Source organism: Haliaeetus leucocephalus, unplaced genomic scaffold, assembly GCF_000737465.1.
Source record: "Haliaeetus leucocephalus isolate CR32 unplaced genomic scaffold, Haliaeetus_leucocephalus-4.0 Scaffold2, whole genome shotgun sequence".
In the NCBI taxonomy this organism is placed as follows: Eukaryota; Metazoa; Chordata; class Aves; order Accipitriformes; family Accipitridae; genus Haliaeetus; species Haliaeetus leucocephalus.
The window spans coordinates 2,277,248-2,299,521 of NW_010972438.1; the positions used below are offsets into that span (position 1 = coordinate 2,277,248).

The 22,274-nt window shown below is 41.2% G+C and overlaps 1 protein-coding gene across 1 annotated transcript in view; it reads right to left on the reverse strand.

Moving 5' to 3' along the window:
• ITPR1 (inositol 1,4,5-trisphosphate receptor, type 1) overlaps positions 1–22,274 on the reverse strand; it is a 165,127-nt gene that overhangs the window by 94,048 nt on the left and 48,805 nt on the right. Inside the window, exons 11-30 of the mRNA XM_010570399.1 lie at positions 21,079–21,233; positions 19,712–19,811; positions 19,083–19,243; positions 18,153–18,294; positions 17,615–17,773; positions 16,849–17,021; positions 16,461–16,580; positions 14,962–15,156; positions 12,985–13,236; positions 11,437–11,578; positions 10,266–10,419; positions 9,741–9,928; positions 8,067–8,205; positions 6,484–6,542; positions 5,156–5,317; positions 4,886–5,056; positions 3,872–3,937; positions 2,844–2,981; positions 1,146–1,271; positions 570–770 (exon numbers count right to left, since the gene is read on the reverse strand). Coding sequence (XP_010568701.1) covers positions 570–770; positions 1,146–1,271; positions 2,844–2,981; positions 3,872–3,937; positions 4,886–5,056; positions 5,156–5,317; positions 6,484–6,542; positions 8,067–8,205; positions 9,741–9,928; positions 10,266–10,419; positions 11,437–11,578; positions 12,985–13,236; positions 14,962–15,156; positions 16,461–16,580; positions 16,849–17,021; positions 17,615–17,773; positions 18,153–18,294; positions 19,083–19,243; positions 19,712–19,811; positions 21,079–21,233 — 3,003 coding nt within the window. The remainder of the gene's footprint in view (positions 1–569; positions 771–1,145; positions 1,272–2,843; positions 2,982–3,871; positions 3,938–4,885; positions 5,057–5,155; positions 5,318–6,483; positions 6,543–8,066; positions 8,206–9,740; positions 9,929–10,265; positions 10,420–11,436; positions 11,579–12,984; positions 13,237–14,961; positions 15,157–16,460; positions 16,581–16,848; positions 17,022–17,614; positions 17,774–18,152; positions 18,295–19,082; positions 19,244–19,711; positions 19,812–21,078; positions 21,234–22,274) is intronic.

Consider the following 22,274-nt stretch of genomic DNA (forward strand, 5'->3'; position numbering starts at 1 on the left):
CAAATCTGATCCTTGGGCTCCCCCTGCTGAGGAGGCCAGTAAAAATCCCATCAGACATGCAAATACACTGTCAGACAGATCACATCCAATATCCAACTTAGAGATTTATGTACCCTTCTCTTCACCTCTCCCTTCTATCCTGACACCCCAATTTCCCAGTTACCTACACACCTAAATTTCGGAAGACCCTCAGACTTTTCCCCCTTCAGCACTTAAACAGCTCGATATGTAGGTCTTGAAATTAAACTATTTCTCTTCTAGCCAATTTTGCTAGAGAAAGGCGCCCTTGCTTCACAAGCCCACTTATATGCTGCTGTGTAGAAGCCTGAAAAGTAACTTGTAAGTATCATTAGTAACCGACCACTCGTTATACCTACAAGTAAAGAGCTCAGAAAGCTTTTGGTCACAAAAAAGCCTGTGCTTTCTGGTAGCTGTATGCTCTTTTTGCATTGTGAGAGCTAACTGTCAGCTTCTTGGCAGTCCCAGAAGCGAGAGGATCAATTTGTCATTTTCACCAAATGGTATGTGAAAACTTCTGTTCAGACCTTGCAAATCTCTGCAGCTCTCACCTCAGCCATTACCATATCTTGGCATTTCTTAATGAATTTTCCTTCCGCCTTGACAATTGTCTGCAGGAACTTTATGTACTGAACATTTCTGCCATGTGTTTCGATACAGTGGACAAAGTGTTGAACAACGCGTTCATTAATCTCACTGCAAAGCTGGAAGTTGTTCATGAAAATGTGCTGCATTGTTACTGCTTCCAGAATCTAATGGGGGGGGTGAAAGAAAGAAAGAAATTAGAAAATAAACAAACCACCAAACCCACACAGAGGTCAGGATAAAGTCAGCACTCCTGCAGGGTGCAGGACTGAAAAGAACATTTTTGAGGACCTGATCTTTCAACACAATGGCTCGTATCTAAGCCTATTTTTCAGTCTACTTCAGCCTCTTGAACTTTCTACATTGAAATGGTCCTAAGCAAACAGATCTTGCCAACTTTCGAGGCTTTAGAATGAAAACAAAATGTGACCCCTTCAACCAATCTTGCATCAGAACAGGCCCAGAGGCAATCCCCAAGGACAATCCATTCTCTTTTCTTGCTAGAAAAAAAAATATAAATCATGCCATGAGGTTATTCTTACCCCTGGGTTAAGGAACAGGTTTATGTGCTTGTGCAGCAATGCCTGGTTCTGTTGGTTCCCAGCACAAAAGTTCTGTAAAAACTCGTGTGCAAGCTTCATTATCTCCTGCATCCTCGTGTCTTCAGCCTGTGATTGCATGACAAATAAGATAGGGTTAAAAAGAATCTGAAGGTTCATTTTCAGGTGAGTACTGGATGAGCCGCAGCTCCAGCTCTGCAAGGGAACCGTCACGTCTCTCTCACACTCCAAAGAAAAACAAACCTCCACCCAGTTCACAGACATTAGGGATGAGTTTGGCCCACTTCACAGTTTTAAAGATCATCAAAAATAAAGTCCATAATAGAAATTACAGTAGTTTATTCTCTAAAATTGCATACTCCATGGCCAAGCCTGCCAGCAACGTGCTTTAGTCACTTTTACACTTCTGAACATACCAGTACATTGGCCAAACCACACATCATCACCTTGGGGCTACGCAGGAAAACTGCTATGTTCCACTGAAATGCATTTCAGCAGCGACAGATAGGTAGTCCATGGCAAAGAAAAGATGGAAAGTTATTATTGCAACAGCTAAGCCCAATTTATGTTTACTGGAATCTGCACACTACTTGCATGCTTCCAAGTACAATTCAGGAATCGGTGCCTTTCCTCTGACATCAGTGTGGATTACCAGTCCACTGATGGTATAAAATGCAGTTTGGAAAATTAGTGTCTGCTTTTATTTTTAAGGAGTTTCGTATATTTCCAAGAGTGAAACACCTTCCACACTGCCTGTCCGACATGTATTCACATGCATGGACAGAAAAGTGACAAGAGGTGTCAGAGGGTGTTTTTACTGCTGACTTTTTCGCAAAATATGAAGCAAGACAGCATGAAACTTAGCTTAACATTAATCAAAGATATTGTCTAGAATTACTGGTTCTCAGAAACCTGTAGAGTTTGGAACAGAGGACAGCAGAGTGACCAGGAAAATGTGAAGAGCTCCCTCACCTATGCAATGATAAGTACCTGTCACCTGTGACTAATGGGCAGCCAACACGAACTTATGGTGCGCTTCATCAGCACAATGCGGTGCTGTGCAAGCTCAGACCATGCAGCAACAGAATCAAACTGGGCTTCAAACTGCACCTCTGACATTACACGGCACTCTGTATGGCTATGAACAGCAGACCTCGCCTGGAGAGCCAGTTGCTATTTATTCATTTCCAAGGGAGCACTTGGGACTCTACAACTGGGAGGGTCTGTGTCTAACTACTGGGCGGACCTGCCGACAGATCCCACGGGGGACCAGGCACCCTCGTTTCCCTTCGTGTTCCCAGGGTGGCTGTCATACAGCTACCTCACGGCGGTAACAAGGGTCTGGTTTCCACTGACACAGCTTAACCCCAAGGCAGCACACACCTCCCATGAAAAGCAGAGAGTTGAGAGTTGAGCCTTGGTCTTACTCGGAGCTATGATGGACAGATACTTCTTCAGGAAATGGTGCACAACACTGTCTATTCAAAGACCTCACACAAACAAAGCTTATACAAGCTCCCCATTATTTCTGAAGCATGGATATGTCACAGACTATGAAGCTATATAAAATAGACTCTGTGAATCTAATATAAAGGTAGAAGGTTCAGGAAGGTTCAGAGGAAGTATTAAAAGCCCGTCAACATGACATGAAGCAAGGCAACAGCCGTACAGAAACCCAACCTTTTCGTAAGGGATCTGCAGCAGCTCCAGCACAACCGCATGAGCTCCCATGTTCCTCAGAAGTCGCTGCTGTTGCTTACGGCTTTTCCTGACCGAGGCGCTTTCCTGAACACAGAGCTTGCTGAGTCGCAGCAGGATCTGGAGAAGAGACTTGCTTTAGAGCTGAGATTCTGGGTTTTATTTCAGAGCACACCAGGTGGCTTCCAGAGAGCAGCAACAGTGAAAAAACGCATCTGCATGGACCAGAGCAGCCCTAGGCAGCAAAATCATGTTCTGGGGTCTCTAGATGAGGAGCTAAGACCAGGCTAAGGCCAGGTTGGTCCTGCAACACCAGTAGAGGTACAAGACGACCAAGCTGGAAGCCAGAGCTGCTGGGAAACATGGGGGCAGAAGGCAGCGATGGTTCCTGCTGTCCCCTCGAGCGGCAGGCACCCTCGCCACCCCCCCAGGGACACAGCAGCCAGCGCAGCCTTGTGCCACTCAGCACAGGCAAGGGAAGCAGCTTACTGGCCCCGGGCACCACCCGGGGATCTCTTGACTAGGGCTGGTCCTGCAGAATTCAGCCATGGCAAGCGAACCCGGCATCGGGCTCCGCAGTATGGAACCGCAGAAAGAGCATTAGCTCACACCACAGCAGCACCAACGTGTGCTCTTTGTCTGGTATTTTTTAAATTAAATTTCAATAGCACAGTGGGTTTGAGTGCAAGGTACTTGGGACAGGGCAAATTAAATAGCTTCTCCACTTGCTTCCTTCCTTTGTAGCCTTTAACAATAAAAATATTGTGTTACCATTGAAACAGCAAGATGTCGCATTTCTCACTAATCCATTCTTAAGGGAAGAATACACATGTCGTGCTTATTATATTCCTGGCTTCTCATTCAAGTTGGGATATGTTATTACTCAGCAAATAGTTTCCACAATGGAAGACTGACTCAGACTTTCCTGGGTGCCTCCCTCTGACTGCAGCTCTGCAGAGCTGTGTTACTCATTTACACTTCCATTTAACTACCAAGAAGCAAAGTTTTACCTCTTTTACTACACGGTAGTTGTAGCTGCTAGTACTTTCAGGCTTTTGGGACTTGCTGTGACCTTCCTGAGGATAAAATCAGACAATTTATTAGTAGCTTATACTATTGTCTTCATGAAGGCTAAAATTACCATTCTAGGATAGCACCTGCTTTCTTCATGGAAAGGAGTGTCATCCTTCAGTTTTCTGACAGTGTCAGAAAAAACCATATAATTATCCTGTCAAGTCACATTGACCTCTATAACATAAAATAAGGTGAGGATGGGCTGATTTTAGAGACAGCAACCTCCTGTCCTTTCCTTTGCTTGTCACATTCTGTCTGTAATCCAGTCTCCCCCCCAAAAACTTCTTACTTTCTCTCCCTCTCTACTATTAAACTGTCATTGCATAGATATCATGAGATGCCTTACAGTACTATGTGCAAGGAAAGCAATAAGTTAATTACTTCTACTTCCTTCCAACAATAAATGCTCATAACCCAGGGAATACTTGAATTCGCTCACCCACTCTTTTCTATATGATTGGCAATTATATGGAGGCAAAAGGTGTTTAATTAGTTCTAAGCCAGATGTGCATGCCAAGAAAGTCCCATATTATCAGGTACAGATAAAGCACTGTTCTCTTCTGTCATTTAATCACAGTGCCATGATTCAAAATGCATCACACTTGAACAGTTCACAGCTCTGCCCTTAGATTATTTAAGGTACTTTTGACCATACAAAATCCATGCAATCTGGCAGTGCTTAAAGGGCACAAGTCGGGAGCCAGAGCAAACCCAAACCAACTGCTCTGTTAGAGCCAAAAGATGAGGATCCTGAGCAGTTTCCACTTGAGACTAATTGGCATAAACTAGCTCAAGTTCTCCTCGTATTCTTGCCTTAATCTAAAAGCAATACAGACAGGCTCACCAGGCTATGCAGTGTGCTGGAAAGATCCTTTTTGTCACATTTCTAGAAACAGTTACATCTTCATAAAATATTAACACATGAATTTGAGCAAACACAACCTAATTACCTCTTTTTTCTTATGTTCGTTTTCACCTTGCACTCCATCCATAGTCTCATCAGGACCTTGGCCTTTGTACACCCAAAGCTCCGATTTTTCCACAATAGACCTCAGCTGGTCCAAATCTTGTTTTATCTGCTTGTAGTTGTCAACATCTTGGCTGGTAACAAGCAGTTGAACCTTACATGAATGCAATCCATTAGTTGCACAAAAGGATTGTTTTTTAGCTGCAACATATACATTCAGATGAGAAATTACGCTCTTAATACACATACATACCTGCTTAAAAGCTTGAAGGACTTCTTGTCTCTGACTAAAGTGCCGGAAGAGTAGCTGAAGTGCTCCAGACACCAGAGGAGGATAATCATGCATTGTTAAATGCAACAAAACTCTGAGAAACGTTCTGCCACCATGATCATCTAAATCCAGTGGTGTGTTCTCCTCACTGAAAACAAGAGTGTAGGAGTTAACTAGCAGGTTCTTCAGACCAGTCAGCAGTGGCAGAAAACCTTTTTTCTTACTTTTAAATAAGGGGGAAATTTATCAAATCAAGTGCTATCTTAAGACACACAGCGTTTTTTGGTGTACTGCTTAATAGGGAAGCTATTCCAGAATCTCACGTATTACTGTTCGCTCAGCTTACATTATCCAACGTACATTTTTCGGGGTCAAACTACGCCAAAATATTTGTCCCTGTGTCAGCCTCAACCTATGGCTCAAATAGTTCTTGCCTATTCCTGCTATTAACCTTTCTCACTATTTGTGAAACAGAACCCTACCTCAGTATCCAGGTTGTGATGCTAATTACATCAAGCACTTGAAATCCTCCCCTTCTCTTTCTTTCCCTTGCACCTCTTTTCTGAGCATGAGAAACTCATGTTGTATTTTTTTTTCCTGTCAGTGCCCCCTGAATCATTTCTGTATTCTGCTTCCAACTGTGTCTGCATGCTTACATCAAAACTTCTGGTTATTAATTCTCTAAGTGAACCTCTCTCTCCCCCCTTCTGCCTTCATTTAAGAACTCAGTTATCTTAGGTTTACAGAAAAAAACTGCAACTCTGAGCAGCTTAAGGACAAGCTCAAGTATTTGGAGTCTGTCACTGACTAGCTGTCCTGTGATTTAAAAAAGGATATAAGTCACCCTGGCAGGAAGGCAGGTACGGAAGGTACAGCTTGCTTTCTTCTGTCATGCATGTGCAGTTTACTGCTGCATTCGACAAAAAAAGGGTGGCTAAACATGTGTCTATCTCAGTAAAAGTCGCGATCCTTGCCTACACAAACTTTTCCACCCAAGACTTCACTGCAACATTCAGATGCACTTATCCTCCAACTTGGCTTTCACGCACACAAGTGAAACCCTCCCACGAAGATCCTTCTGGCTGAAGGACCCCTGTCATCCCTTATTTGTGGCTTTTAATCCAAATGGACACTACTTTGAGCTGCATCAAAGGCATTTCAAAATGAAGCCTAGGTAACTGGCAGCTGCTTCCAACCTTTTCCCAGTCGCCACCTCACTTTCAGCTGCAATCCACACTCCTTGGGAGCCCTGAGGGCTGCAGCCTGGGAACTGCTGAGCTACCCCTTGATTAGCACTAGTGAAGAGATACTTTCCTTCCGCCAAAGATCCCCTCAGCTTGTTCTTCAATATGTTCAAAGTCTAGGGCTCCTGGGGAAAAAAAAAAAAAAAAAAAAGACAAATACTTTATGTCAGAGTTGTACCAAAGATGTTTTTGCAGCCTAAAAACATTTTAAACAGCAAGTGGTGATGTAGATGTAAGCAAGGGGGGTCTTAAGAAGCTGAAAGGAATGCTGAGAGATTACTGAAGCAGCCTGCTAAGATAACATAAGACAATATATTAACCTGTTCTCAGCTCACAAATTAAACTGCATAGTAATTTCACCAACATCCAGGCTTATTCCTCCCTTGCCTATTTTTAGATTGCACCAGCATCATTCCAGGACACTGATGAGACCTGGTGTCATTCAGAGGGGCCATCCACAAGAAACACCAAACTTCAGCCTTGAGAGGTTATGAAGTAATAAATTCAGCAATGACAGCAATACCCCTGTGGCTCAATAGACAAAAAGTTCTTTGCATTTTTCAGTATAAGGTATATATTATCACATGGGCAATGACCAATGCTCTGAAATAAAAAAATGAAAATGTTAAAACAGACTTGGAGCTCTCAATATTGCACAAAGATTTGCAAAGGGGAATGGAAAGAGAGCACGGGGATTTTGCATCCTTGCTGAAAACGTTTACCCTCCTTCTTCCAAAGTTCAGCTCACAGAAAGAGCACTCGCTCTCCTGCCAGCCCAGTTTTGAAGGCCCTGGCACCCCAGGGGGCTGCCGGACAGGCAGCCCAAGAAAAACGTAAACACATCCCCTTTGAAGTGAGATCAAAAGAAGCAGTCTCCTTCCTTTGAAGACTTCACATCTAAACCACATTTTCCTTATCCTTCTCCTTTGCATCTAGAGATACAGTCCCCAAATTGAGGAAGAAAAACTGTTTGATGTCTAATAAGCTCCACTTTTAAAGTCCAGTTATTTGTACATGGTACAGGTCCTAACTACAGGACACTTTTTCCCCTGTAAAGCAATACAGCAATTGACAACACCCCATTTACCCACTCCACTAACTATCCTGCTTTCAATTAAGAACAGCACTGGACATGACAAGCTCCTCAACAGCTTACTTTCATACCCTTGTCTAACACCACTGAGAAACAGACACCTCCAGATGTCTTGCCTTCCTACAATACCTTTGGAAAAGAGAAATTTGGGTGGGTCGAGGCATCAGGTAGGGGGGAAGGGATGGAGGAAATCAGATTACTCTGAGGACCCTTCTCCTTCACTCAAAAACATTAATAGAAAAGATTTAATCTGAGGTTGATGACAGATCACACGTGATAGTTTATTTCAGGTTTTCTTCAAAGGATGAATTTCAGGCTCTTGGTCACACTTAACACATGGAAACAAGTAGGAGAGAGTACAAATAAATCCTGGGTTTTGTTTTGGGTACATGGAAATGATCCCTACTCATTATTCCCACTGCTAGCAGGGTACTCTGCTTCAGTGGGACCACTGAGATGCCAAAGTAAGAACCTGAATCAATTATCCAATTAGCACCTGTAAGATTAAAGAGTCCTCCCTAACCCACACAAACTCATTCTTTGCAAAGCAACTAACCTGGTACATTAGTTGGCATTTCTTGATTACTGCTTCCAGTTGGTGATTCAGACATCTGGGCATTGCTTTCATCAAATTCATGTTTAAATATACAAAGTAGGCAGGAGATTCTGTAGTCCAATCTCACATTCAAAATAAACTAATGATACAGAAGTAGTAAAAATGTTGAAATAACTTGCTTATTTCAGCACACGTACAATTTACACGTAATGCAGCGCTACCAACATGCAAGATCAACATAGTAAAGTTGGGGATTTAACTTGGAGAAAAGGTACGCAAATGTTTCCCCAGAATTCAGTATTTGATGATTTAGATGAATCAGATCTGATTCAGTACCAGAATTTGTTTAGGGATTTCAACAAGCACGTGATATACACAAAGTAATAAACACTTGTGAGAGATTTTGGCAGAGTTTTGATCCCTTATTATTGCCCGATGCCCGCATCCTCACCCCCCCCCACCCAAGGAAAGGAAAGCAGCATTTCTGTCTCCATTCTGAGACCAGCAGGACTCTAAGAGACCAGCACTGCTCTCCTCCTCGTGCTGACTCCCGGGGTGCTGTCGCAGAAGCAGCTGAACGTGAGCTGCCAAGAGCCAGGCTGCTGCTGCCACACCACAGCCACCAGTTTGGGTGGGCTCTACGAGCTAGTGCCCGTGAAACCTCCAGCACAGCAGCGACCACCTTCTCGGTGGTCTTCCTCCCTTTTGAGGAAAGAAGTACAACGCAAAGAACACTTTGCGGTTCTCTCAGATTTAGGGGAAAATGCTTAATGCCAGTTTCAATAGACCACGGTAACAGGGGAAATACTGGCACACTAAAATATCCCATTGCACATGCCGGGCCATAGGAGAAGTTCTGGTTTTAACTAAAATTAGCAACGGTGAAAGGAAGTGAATCAAGCCTCCCCTACGTGCTGCATCTGCTGCTGAGGGGAAGGGCATAACCTCAAACCCAGCTATGTGCAAAGCCTCCCACGGGGGCACAGGGAAGGTACACCATGGCTTTCCTGCTGCTTCGCATACTTTCGCCCACAAGGCTTTTGAAGCATTCCGGGCCCCCTGAACTTGCCCATGAAGCTACTGTACAAAAAGGACTCCTACGCTGAGGAAGGGAAGATGGATTTCAGTGCAGTAAGTTTGTAGCCACATCTAGGTCGAGGCAGTGCTGTGGAAAAGGGAAAAACACTTTTCTCTCTGTGTCCCTAAGACTTAGGAGTGAACAAGTCAGAAAAGCCAGACAGAGATGGAAGAGACAGCGAGGCCGGCAAATGTGCACACATAAAAAACATTCCAGGCTGATGGCTCTATGAGGAGTCTCAAGTATCTCCCCCTTCCTTGGGGCACTTAACAAGATGGCTCTATAGACTCAGAGAAATTACTAAGACAGTAAAGTGAAAAATGAACTCTCCACTTCAGGAAGTCAGATATTTACAAATCACTGGTAAATATGCAGATGTCTATTGCAAACTCATTTTTATTAAATTGTTTCAGTAATGGCATAATATTGTCACATGCAAGTTGAGTGCTGCATGCCTGAAAGTCACCCTTGTAACGTTTTATCAGTTTAAAAAAGGCACATACGAGGCAGGAAAGAATTAAAAGGCAGCATGGCACTATATTAATGCTTAGATTAAAGACAGCACAAGATGCTACACTAATTTGTGTTGCTAGTACCTGAAGTATTTCGATGATCTTCAGCTTTGTGTCCATTACCAGGATGTCCTCTTTCTCTGGTTCACTCTGCTTGACGTTACCCTCAGGAGCAGCAGCAAGCGGAGTCATGGGCAAGAACCCACCGCCTCTGAGCACCACCTGGGTCATCAGCTCACCGACTCCGTGGATTGATCTCATCACATTGCTCCCTTCAGAGAGGTAGGTAAACAGGTAAGGTTATGATGGTGTAATGGGACTGCATTACCAGGACAAGGACCCTCCACTTCCTACGAAGAGAAATTGTCTCAACATCAAACAAGGCCAGGTGGACACCTAAATCCCTGGAGCAGATGGAAGTCAAGAGAAGCACTGCAGTACTTTCAGAACCCCCCGTCCTCTCCCTCTTCCATCGTAGGGATTACTCAACTTTACAACCAAGCCATGGACAGAAAGGAGTAGAAGATTTTTGAACTCACATCGGCATTTTGAGATGAACTAGAAACTACCAAAGAACGATCTGTTCTGCCAATTATTTTTCAGCCTTACCTTTACTTTCCTCGCCTTTTGCCATCTTGGTAATAGGGAAGATGGTAGTGATGTGCACACAGTCTAATATAGCAAGGAGGATTTTGGTTAGTCTGAGGAGGTCACAGAAGTTGTAGAAACCAAAATATATCAGATTCCTGGCTAAGTTAACAACCTACCAAAATAACAATAAAAAGTCTGATTAATACTAAACATTTTGCTATCACAATCAAGTTGTCTTAACATAGTGAAAAGATCAAGAACCTAGCTGTGAGTCGTATACTTATCATAATACCTTGTAATTCCATAAGACTCTATAGTTCTACATTTTATCAAGTTCTACTTGCCTACAAATGCCTGCAATGTTACTCCTGCAATGCCTGGAGTAACAGTCTGTACCTGCAATTAATATTCTATAACTACAAAATCATACCATATTTGTCACATTATAGAAAAGATAAGATAGGTCAAGACTAGAGGGAATGCACAGATGCTTTTTATGGTTTTGTCTTACAAAAAAAAAATTTAAAAAAATCACACATCTACAGCTTACTGCTACCAAGTTATAAAGTTTCCCCACAAGTCCTCCACATGCACTGCTTCAAGTTCTACACATAATAATTTCACACACAGTGCAAATATTTAATGTAGCCCCATTATCTGAGGTATATTCCTTCAAATGCTTTTGGTTTTTTTTCTGTAGAAACATCACATCTTTTCTTAAATTAATGTTATTTAGGAAACGCTACTGCATGGATTTGCTACATTTTATTTGCACAGACAGACTTTTAATAGGTTAGTAAGTCACAGGACACTGTATTGCTCTCTTCATGAGTAATACTGTAAGCTCTAGAGACTATCTGTGCATGCAGACATAGTGTTTAGTTTTCGAGACTATTTATTCCAGTAAAGCTTGACCTTGCAATAACATTGAGAGCACAAAAAGTAAACAAGGCTGCTGCAAATCTAAGACATAAGCTCACATTCGTTAATTGTATTTCAAGAACTATCACTGCAAACTCACAAACTTCAGTGGGGTTGCTTGCATGAGGAGAAAGGACTACAGTGGAAAGGAGGAGCCTGCTGAGGCTCAGCAGTCACTAATTACTTGCCAATCTACCTGGTGTTGAAAAAAATACCAAAATTCCCCCAAAAAAAAAAAAAAAAGATAAAGTCAGAACTGGATAACTACCTCAAAAGTGAGCTTATTTTTCTCTTTATCAGAGAAAGGGAACCTCTGACACACCACATCTCTTAAATATTCCTCTACAAATTCCATTGTTTGTGCAAATCTCTCCTTAATTTCATCTTTGGAAGTTCCACTGCTATCATAGCTGAAGAGGAAAAAAAAAAACAAACAAAAAACAAAACAAAACACAAAACTTAGCATGCAAATACACAGGGCTCTTTTCCCCCGACACAATTTTCATTGGTTTGTCAAAATCTAAGAAGTTAAAGGCTGTTAAATAATTTATCCAAATGAGGGAGTCTGGAAGCTGACACCATAATTTCCTGGCTTTTGCTGTTTTATCCCATATGCTCATTTTGCACTATTTAAAAATCTCTGAGGAAAACAAAAAAAGAGAATTTTGTCCCAATAAATAAAAGAAGAAACCCTTATTATTTTAGTGGAAACAATGACAAGCTATGTACAGCATTAAGGAGAATGAATGTGGCCAAGAGATGCTGACTGTGGATGCTATTTTTCCTCCAAATAAAAGCAATATATATGCAAAGTAGACATTAATTTTTCTTAATATAAATTCTAGGTTTGTTTCTCAACATGTGCAGAAAGCATTCGAAAAAAAGACAATCCCCACCACCTTCCACTAACTGCTTTGGTTTTCCTGTTACATCACATATCACTGTTTAGCCTCTGCCAGACCTGAAGCCATTTGTTTTTCTATTTTGACATTTAAAGTTGAATATGATCTATCGTGTATCTCTCTGAAAAGAAAAACAGGCTAGCAAGGAGGGAAGGGAGGGAAAAAACAAGAAACCACTTACCACCAGTACTAATACTGACAAGACTCAAATTCCTAACATTTAACACAGATTTTAAATGTTAATTTTCTCCAACTGAAAAAATTGAGTTCTGAACAGGTGAAGAACTACAAATTTTACATTATTTGTGCTATAAAGAGTTAATACAAGCCTACGGTCAAGAAATCATGTGTCCACTTGAGCTGTGGTTTTATACAGGTTTTTCACCACTGTATCACAGTACTTTCCATTGGCGGTTAAGGAACATGACTCTGTCTCCAGCACATTACTTGCTTCAGCATCTTCCCCCTCGTTTTTGCTTTTGATTGTGAGAGTTACCGTATGGACAATCTGCCCTGAAGAGTCTATGCTCTAATCACATAAGGCAGGAGGAAAAATTAAATAGTCCTCCTTTGCTTTCACTCCCCAGGGCTAGGTCACTCGTCAGATCACCCAAATCAGACACAGACCATCACGGTGATCACTGCGGGTTTTGGAGACAAACCCCTACTGCCTCACCGCTTACACCATGCATACACAGGAAGGTTATTTTGTTCTCAGGAATGTTCTCTCCAGCAAACATTACAAGCAAATGAAACTACAGGGTTTGAAAGTGTTATGGATTTTATTTTATTTTTTTATTATTTTTAAACAGAAACAGTATAAATAATGCATGGGTTTAGGATTGATCTGGTTTTGTTTTAAAAATCAAGAGTGATGTAATTTCCTTTCCCACACCATTCCAGCAAGTACTTACTCATCAATAGCAATTTCAGAAGGTATTTCAGACCACAGACGAGCATACTTCACTGGTGTTACTTGTTCTTGGGGGTCACGATCAACGTGCATATGAAGCATTAGCCGGCAGAAAGATGCTCTCAGATCATATGGCAAGTTTTCATCAGACATGCAACGGAGAATGAGGTCCACATCCAGCTGGCCAGATATTTCATTTATGGCTAAGTACTGCCGATCAAGGCACATTCTAGCAAAGAGGTTTAGTTGGTATCTTCAGGGGGAAAATAATACATAAACAAACAGCTTACATTTTAATTTCCTGAAACGTCCACTGGGTATAGTACTGATATGCTCTTACATGTATTAACAGAATGACTCTTATATTTTCCAGTAATATAGTTATGCTTATTATGGAAAGAATAAAGTACTTATGAAACACTAGTAAAAGGTAACAGTGGAAAAATAGAATAAAAGGAGTCATCGTATTTCCCTAAGAGTTACATAGAATTAAGTAATGTTGTTTACGAAAGCCAGAGAAGAATCCAAAGAACAGTTAAGGCAACTCAGCCTAAATCATGTAGAAGACCAAACACTTACTACTGATGCTGAAGCCACAGTTGTTCACTGAGGCAACAATGTAGGTGGACTACAGAATCGTTAAAAATCAGGTATTTGATTAAACAGCTACCGAGCTCTGCTCCCTTCAGTCAAAGAATTGGTAGAGAAAAACTAGACTTAATTCCTAAGCTTTTCAGACCATAAACTAAAAGCAAGCAACTGGCATTTAAGGCATGCATATTAAGGACTGATAATTAGCCTTTAGTCATAAAGCACATGTCCAGCATTCATGAGCACTCATACAGCCTTGTGTTGAACAGTGTCAACCATGAGGTTTCCTAAAAAAATGAACATTTAATTGAAAGCAGACGCCTTTTCACTCTCAGCACTTCTCAAGGAAATTTGACCAAACTGTATCCTAAAACCTTTAAGCATGTTCACGAGTCTATAATGTAGACTAAAAATAATTAACACTATCAATTCTACTTAAAAATGAGTGCAAGAAAATTATTTTGAAAGCAGATACAATGTTTAAAAATATATACAAGTGGTGTCCTTTTGAGCTCAACCCTCCAATACGCTCAAAACCCCCACGTATTAGGAAGTCTGCTGCAACAACCATTTCAATAGAAGAGATAATGCAAAATAAGACAGCTAGTAAAAAATAAAAAAATCTAGTTGTACTTTCTGCATCACCACAATTGAGTCTGTCAAACTACTCTCAGAAGTTTATAACCCAGACACAGGAATTTGGTCTGGGCTGAAACCTGATCTTACACTATGCCAAGAACTTGGTGTCTTGTCAAGTCATCTGGAAACATCGCTTCATGTTAGAAACTGCTAAAAGCATAGCTTAAGCTGTACAAAAGAGCACTGCACATTAATCAAACCAAACTTGTGGCATTTTCATAACTTCACATTTTGTCCTGCTGAGAACTACAGGACCACTAAAGGCTTTGAGCTTAGAGAGAAATTTTGAAGGCAGGGAGAACAGCAGTGACTTCTTTAAAATCAAAAGCAAAGCCATCTGCACACTGAAATCCTGTTCTTCCTGCAAGCAGTTGTTCACCCCAACTACCATCCAAACACAGGTAACCTAAGCAGTTAACACACAGGCTCTCTTATAACACCCACTTATGAGGAAACCAAGCAGAAATACAGGCATTAAGTGCCATGCAAATTCAACGCACTATAAGCCTCAACTATTTTTTTTTTAAAATCAGTTTAAACTTGATTATCCTGATAATTGGACTTCTCACCACGAATAACTTTGTGCTTTTAGCTGTCACTTCAGAGAGACATCATTCTCGCTCTCTAACAGCTATCTTGTCCACGAAACCAGTATCCTTTCTCCCAAACCAACTACAGCCTATATTCCAAAGGCTTCCCCACTCAGCCTTGCTAACTTTGCTAGCCGACTACTGCGCATGCTGTTAACCTGTAGTAGCTGAGTACGTCTCGATCTTCCTTCTGCCCTTCCTTAGCATCCTGAGCCAACTCTCTGATACTCTTACTGCGGATTTCCTTGTTACTGTCTCTCCAGAACAACCACACTTCTTCCTCATCTTCTCCAACTTCCAAGGCATTTTCTCCACTTGACACTTCTTCAAACTCAAATCGAGAGAGGACCAGCCTGCCAGAAGAAAAGTTAGGTTAGGTTACAAACTGCCAAGATCCATGCAGATCTTTTAGAACATTTCTTTTAAGACACTTGCTAAAAAAGACACTTGCTAAAATGTACTGGTGATATAGAAGTAGCTAATTTTATGATCTCACCTGCATTCAGAAAACAAATGTTATTGCTCAGCTCTGTGAAGTAAAAGCAGAATATCTTACTCTTTCAGAAGTAGCATTTTACTACATAAAAACTTCAGGGTTTATTATTAAAAGCATTAGGTTAGAATGAATTTAGATTATAAGCTTTCCGTTCAGCCTTAAAAGGCCAACATTTCAGCTCCATTCAATTGATGAAGATAAAGAAACAAGGAAGTTAAAGACACGACTAACTGGCTTTCAAAAACACCTTTATGGGAGAACCGATTCCAAGACTGTTCAACAGACTAAGAAAAGGATTTGGTTAATAAAAATATCTTCTGTATCACATAAATGCCAAACAGATCAGAACTTCTTTCTGCTTACATGGTGAAATAACTAGAAACAAATCAGCTACTGAAACCAAAAAGGCTTTGGGGGCTTTTAGAAAAAAAGATCATACATCTGAAAAAAAGACAAATTAAATACACGAGGATAAGAACAAATAAGTGATATAGCAAGTTTAAGTGCTGGTCGAAATAAATACAGTCTTTATGATTTCACGAAGAGAATTATGTGTGCAAGAATACTCTCATCCATTTGTGTTTTAAATACTACCTGACAAAGACCTGCTTCCTTTTTGCAGTATTTTGGTAATTATTACCTATGCCCTATTCCACGTATCAAATAAACCCATATTTATGAAGAACAACTGGGATTTGGTGCCCGCTATGATGCTTCAGCAACAGCAGGGCAATGCTGAGAGCTGGAGACCAAAATCCTAACCACAGAGGGAGAACCGGGTGAGCAGAGATGCGTCAGCTTCTGCTTTGCTGCAAGCTAAGCCCAGCGGGCACGCACCCAAGAAGCGCTCGCTCACTTCAGACAGCTTATGGAGGAAAGCCTGAAGCCCAGACGAGGATCAGGCCCACAGGACCCTGCACACCTTCCTGCAAAGTCTGTCTACTTTGATCAAACGTGAGATATCAAAGATTTCTCTGACTGCAGGACTGAGAATACATATGGCAGACGTCTGCTGCCATCAATACCCATTTACTGTGTATTTGAAGAGGACCCCACACATACTTAACTGCTTTCTCTAGTCGTGCCAGCAGTGCTCTCAGCTTTGAATCACCTTCCTTCTGTTTCACACTAGGAAAACCATCTTTAAAGGCATTAACTTACTTAGTTTCAATGAGAATGTCTGCATTTGCTGGATTCAGCACGGCTTTACAAATCAACTCCTGTGTCACTGGAATAGACTTGTTCATGGAAACGCACAGATCTGAGAGGTAATCCAAAAACCTGTTGGAAAACGCGAGCCAAAATGATATCAATCCTTGTTGAGATCTAGACTGAAGCAATCTACATTTCAGAAAGAAAACATTCAGAACTCCATTTTAACATTGCAGAGCGAGACTGTTGCCCGAGGGGGAAGTTATGGTGAGTGCCAAAAAAGAAGTGAACGAGCTGTGCTTCCTTACTAGCAAGTTGGCAGGTAAAGAATTTTCTCAGAAGGCTAAGGGTAATCAGAGGAAAAGGGTAATCATATACTCAGAAACGTAGATCTTACCTGGGCTCCCTATTTTTCCTCACGAGACTAACAAAAGTGTCAATCTCGGCAGCTGTGATGTGCTTCTCCAAGAGCTTGCGATTGTTATGAAGCAGTGCTGTGATAGTGTCCTCAGCCAAGACATCATAGCCAATTTGCTTCTGCATGAAGCCAAACTGCTTTGCAATGTATTCCTTCAAAACAGGGGGAAGAAGGAAGGTGTTGCAATTAATTCTCATATTTTAAGAAAGTGCTCAATAACAGAAAACAGTAAGATGTTTGTCAATGTCAACACCCCAAGAAGCAAATTGGATTAGATTCAAATGGTTCTTCTTTTGAGAGAAAACAAGTGATGACAGATAACCTTAACACCTCCCTCCCTCCTGGGCTAGACACCACCAAGGCATTTATCCTCATCTCGTACGAGTTTGTTTCTAATAAATGGCAAAAAAAAATGAACAGCCTTAATACACAGGTCAACTTTCAATGGAGCTTGTAGTAAACAAGAGTGAAAAAAGTCTTACGATTCACCTGAATTTGACAGTCAGAAATTCCATTGTTTTCTTTAAACTCCCCTTAGAACTGGTACTAATTACACTGCATATAGTCTCTGATAGAGATGAAAAATGCCAGACGGAGTAAAACTGAGCAATCTCAAAATCTCTTGCTGACTGTACAATCACAGCACAGCATAGCAGCGTTTAATTAATGGGATGCAGCTTTTGTATTTTTTTTGGAGCATGGGATCAATGTTAATGCCATTGAAAGCTACAGACATATTTCAAACCTGATTCTTTCTGTAATCCTGCTGAGAGTGTCTCAGCACTCTGTAGCAAAGCCGGCATATGTGTCTGAAAGGAGCATGACGCTGGTCTCCAAGCTCCTCCAAGCGCAACATCGGGCCATCACCACTGTCTGTAAATGGTGCTTGCAACAACTTGAAAATCTATAGATTAATTAAAAAACAAAGATAAAATCCCATGAGACACTGCCTTCACCTGACTAAAATTAGTGTAAAAGCACTGTGTCAGTGTCTTTAAATTTCTTAAAGGTACATCAGAAATACACTATAGTTACCAAGTTTCCTGGCCATAGAGTAGCCTAGACAGAAGACATTGTTGATCACCTTTTTGCAACACCATAATCTGTAACTTTTTCTTCTAGCAATGGTATGCCTACAGTCCACTGCCAAGAGCCTGCTGAAAGCTAGCTAGAAAGTCAAAGGATCTTTGGGTCCCAATAATTTGGCCAGGTTCTCTATTATTAGGTTCTCTTTTCTGACAACCTTTCTTTGTAGGCAGATTTTAGAGAAAAATGCAGCCTACCTGCTTTAGAATATTCTGTTCTCTCATGAGTTTTTGCCGTTCTCTATTAGGTTTAGAAAATACCACTTCAAGGACATCTTGTCCAGAATTAGTTCCACCAGTAACAAAGTAGACCAAGTCTTCCAACAATTTGGTAACAGATCTAGAGGAAAGCCAGAAGTTGTTAATCCAAGACTACAAATTCTGTCTATTAAAAGAACAGTGTCAGTGTAAGTTTACATAGACTTCAAAATGCTAAGTGAAACAAGAACATCAATTAGAGACTGACTCAGATGCTGGATAAAGCACACAGGGTTGTACAGAACTTAAAATTAGGAACTTATGCTCCCTATTGCCATAGCCTTAGTGTCTAATAGCTAAACCATAGCAGCAGTAAGACAACAGTATCGCTTTAGGGCAACTATATGCTCGCCAAGTTCTATTTGGCAGTTCTTTAACTTGCCAGAAAAAAAATAAATCAGGTGATAATCTCTCCCAAGGCCAAATAAAAGACACTGGCTACAGAAGCTCATGGGCCTTGGTTTTACCCACTTGACTCTGCTGTTTTTGTGTGGCCACGTACTTTCACGGATATTGTCAGAGGATTTGTAATAAGTCATATGTTCAGTCTTCACAAGATGGATTATAAATTCCCACACTCAATTTGCAAAGCCCGACAAGAAAGGTATGCTGTGGATTATTCCTCCAAGTTCACAACAACAGTTCTCATGCTCTCATTTCACAGAGCAACAGGGAGGGCTTGACAGAATAGGCTTGAGAACCTCCACTATGGACACGTCAACAATAAAACCATCAACTTTTTTTTTGTTTAAATCTCATCAAGGCAGAAACAAAATCCCTCTTCTGAAGATAGCTAACATAGATAAAATTTTCAAACAGTTACTGAGTAAAGGAAACAACATTATCTGAACCAAATTCTTATTACCTTACCTTCTTTCATTCTGGGTTATTGTTCCCTTTTCCAATTTGCCAGCAATGGAACCTAAAACCTTACTTGCATCATTTGCAAAATCCAAGTCCCGAACCTCTGCAGGGGAAACTGGTACTATAGCAAAAGCTTCTTTGTCCTCTTTCACTGGAGAAGTACCAATCTGAAACCCAGAGAAGTTTTATCATCAAACCAAAAGGCAGAAAACAAAGTAGCAATTCACATACTCAGGGAAAATTAAACAGAAGAAAAGCCACACTCCACTTAGACAGTATGAGACTACTGATGAAGTCAAACTTTGAGAACAGGACCCCTCTCTGCAAGCTCAAAGCTGTTCCTAAATCCAGAGAAACATCAGGTGAGATTGCAAAATGTTGCTGTAAACAGTGGAAAAACATCCTCCTCGTGATGACTGTTGCACAATAGAAATTGAACAGCGTAACTACTAAACTACCATGAAAACCTAGACTTTAAGATAAAATATATTGTGCAGGTACCATTCATTACTGTTACACTGCTTGCTGTTTGACAAACCCAGCAGTCTCAAGGGACTGGAACTTCTCCTGCCAACAACACTTTTGTCAAAGTACAGGAATCAAAGGATGTGCTTACATAAAGTAACAGAACTTACTTTAAGCATCACAGGTTTCTCCTCTTCTTTATCAATAGGGATATTGGTACTATGAACCCAGGTGTTAGTGCAAAGGTGTCTAAGTCTGACATAAGAGTTCCTGAAAGTCAGAAGTTTCAAAGCATGAGTCAGTTTCCCAGACTGGAAATCCTCACATTGTTTGAACTGCAAGATGTTGGCAGGAACAAGCGGAAAAAAGAAGTGTCATCTTTACCCATGCTGCATACCATAACAGGAATAAGACTCTTCTTTCCTTATTTCATTCTATAAATTCACCTTAGGAAGCCTTCTTATATAATGAAATAGATTTTGCTGTAAAACAGAACTACACCTATATTTTGTTGCTGCACAGTAACAAAGCCAGCCTCTTCAAGTCCTCACATTTCCACATGCTGTAGTGTACCTGAGCTGTCAGCTTCCTCCCTTACCTTTGTATTTTTCAGCCCATAACTCCCTGATATCTATTTTATATTTTCAAAACTGAGAATTTTTTGGCTCTTTGTATAGCTAGTCAATGTTGTACAAGCATCAAAGGTCCACAAAGATACCAGAACAGGAGACTAGTATGCAACAATCTTCTCTAGCAGAAGTCCTATGGGGACAGCAGCTCCCAGACTTTTTTCTCAGGTATTTCTGGCAACGACACTGTTTTCCATGTACCAGCTCTTTGATAAAACATGTCAAGCCAGAGTCAGGTGAGCATCTTAGTCTAGGATAAGAAACAGTCTCTCAGCTGCAGTACAACCTCCTCTCTCCACACAACCATGGCAGCCCAAAGGACAGAGGAGGCAGCCAGGATGGCTGCTTTTGGTGGCCATATTAACTTCTGCTAACTTAAGAGGATCTGATGATTTAGAGAGTTGCTTAAGTAGATGAAACAAATATGCTGTGCTTTCTTGGTGGGAACAGACACCAAAGAGCCTGCATGCAGACTGTGTATCTTTGAAGGGTACAACATCTTTTAAAGGAGTGGGAGGGAGGTACCATAGGAATAGCAAAGGACATGTAAACAAAAGAAAATGAAGTACTAAATATTTGATGTTACATCCTAGCTAACATAATACAGACAGGTCACAGGAGTGGCTTGATAGGACACCCAAGGACTTTAGTCCCAGTTTGTTCACCGGCAAGGAAGTCACTTAATCTCAATTTTGCCATCGGTAAAATGGTGTTCTGTTACATATAACTCAATTCTAAAGTACTAAAGTGAAGCTTCAGGCACTCGCTAAGTATTTCTGTATTATTTTGAGGAAGAACCTTAATTCCAAAGGACAAAACAAAAATACTGGGAGATAGCTCTACCTTAAAAACAAGAATCATCAAACTCCAAAGCAGAAAGTCAGTTCTAACAGTACGCTTAGCTGTACCTGGGGACAAGGCTGTCTCCTCCTCGCAAGGTGGTAGGGTCCAACTCGAATATGGAGGAGATATCATTTCCTTCAGGCACAGACACCAGGGAGTACGCCATCTTCTCCTGAGCATTGCGCAAGCCTCTTCGGGAGGCATCCTGCTCAGGGTCCAGCTGTGGAAGAAGTCCCATCACACACAGTCAGACCAAGCCCTCCAGACCCACCCACCTCGTGTTAAGTAGATGTGTCCTGTAATTTGCAGACTTAACTCTGAACCACTCCAAGTACCAGTTAAGACAGCTGGGCTTTAGGACACCAGTAAAACTGACAAGTAGCTGCTCTTGCCAACCATTTCTTCACTTTCCCTGGTGTTAATAACTTCTGAGTATTTCTGGATCACAAGCACAACAAATACTAGACCACAGAGGTTATGTCTTGCAGACAGTGCCAGAAGAGACTCAAAATCCCCCAGCCATACAGCCCACAGCGTGCTGGGAACTCTGGCTAGTTTTAGATGACCCACAACTGCTAAGATCCCAACTCCTGACACTACTGGCTCTTGAAAAGTATTCTACATATTGCATTTATCACTCTAACAAAGTAATTATGTGAGCTGCAAATATAAAAATCAGCAACGCTATGTACCAACAATCTGGCTGGGAAATAATCAACCTGAGCAACAAAAATGGGACTCGCATCTATCGCAGACAAATGAAACAAAAAGATAATCAAGAAGTTAGATATCTTGCTGTTCACACTACAGCTTATGATGCACTCAAACACAATTATATGCTACGAAGGCCATGGCATCAGAAGTATCTTTATTTCCAAGGTGCTAGCAAATTACCAGCCTCCTTTAGCAAAGTAAAGATACTAACATCAACTGAATAAACCTCTGGATTTTCAGATGAAAGGACAACAGGGTAGGAAAGAAGGATACACTGGGAAGAAGGAACAACAACTTCATCTAAAACCTTTCCTAGGGAACTACCAGTTATCACTAGTCAATAAAAAAGTTGCTAAATGTCTCACACAATGCACAAGACAGCTGTCCATGTATAAACATCTAAATCCTAGATGTAATTTTCAAAGTGATCAAGCAACCAATTTGTCAGCCTCTCTGTGATCATGGCACTAGTGGAAGGTAGGCACCCGAAGTAATCAGCACTCAAGTACCTGTCTTTCAAAGTCCTGGTTTAAGGCATTGCAATCCT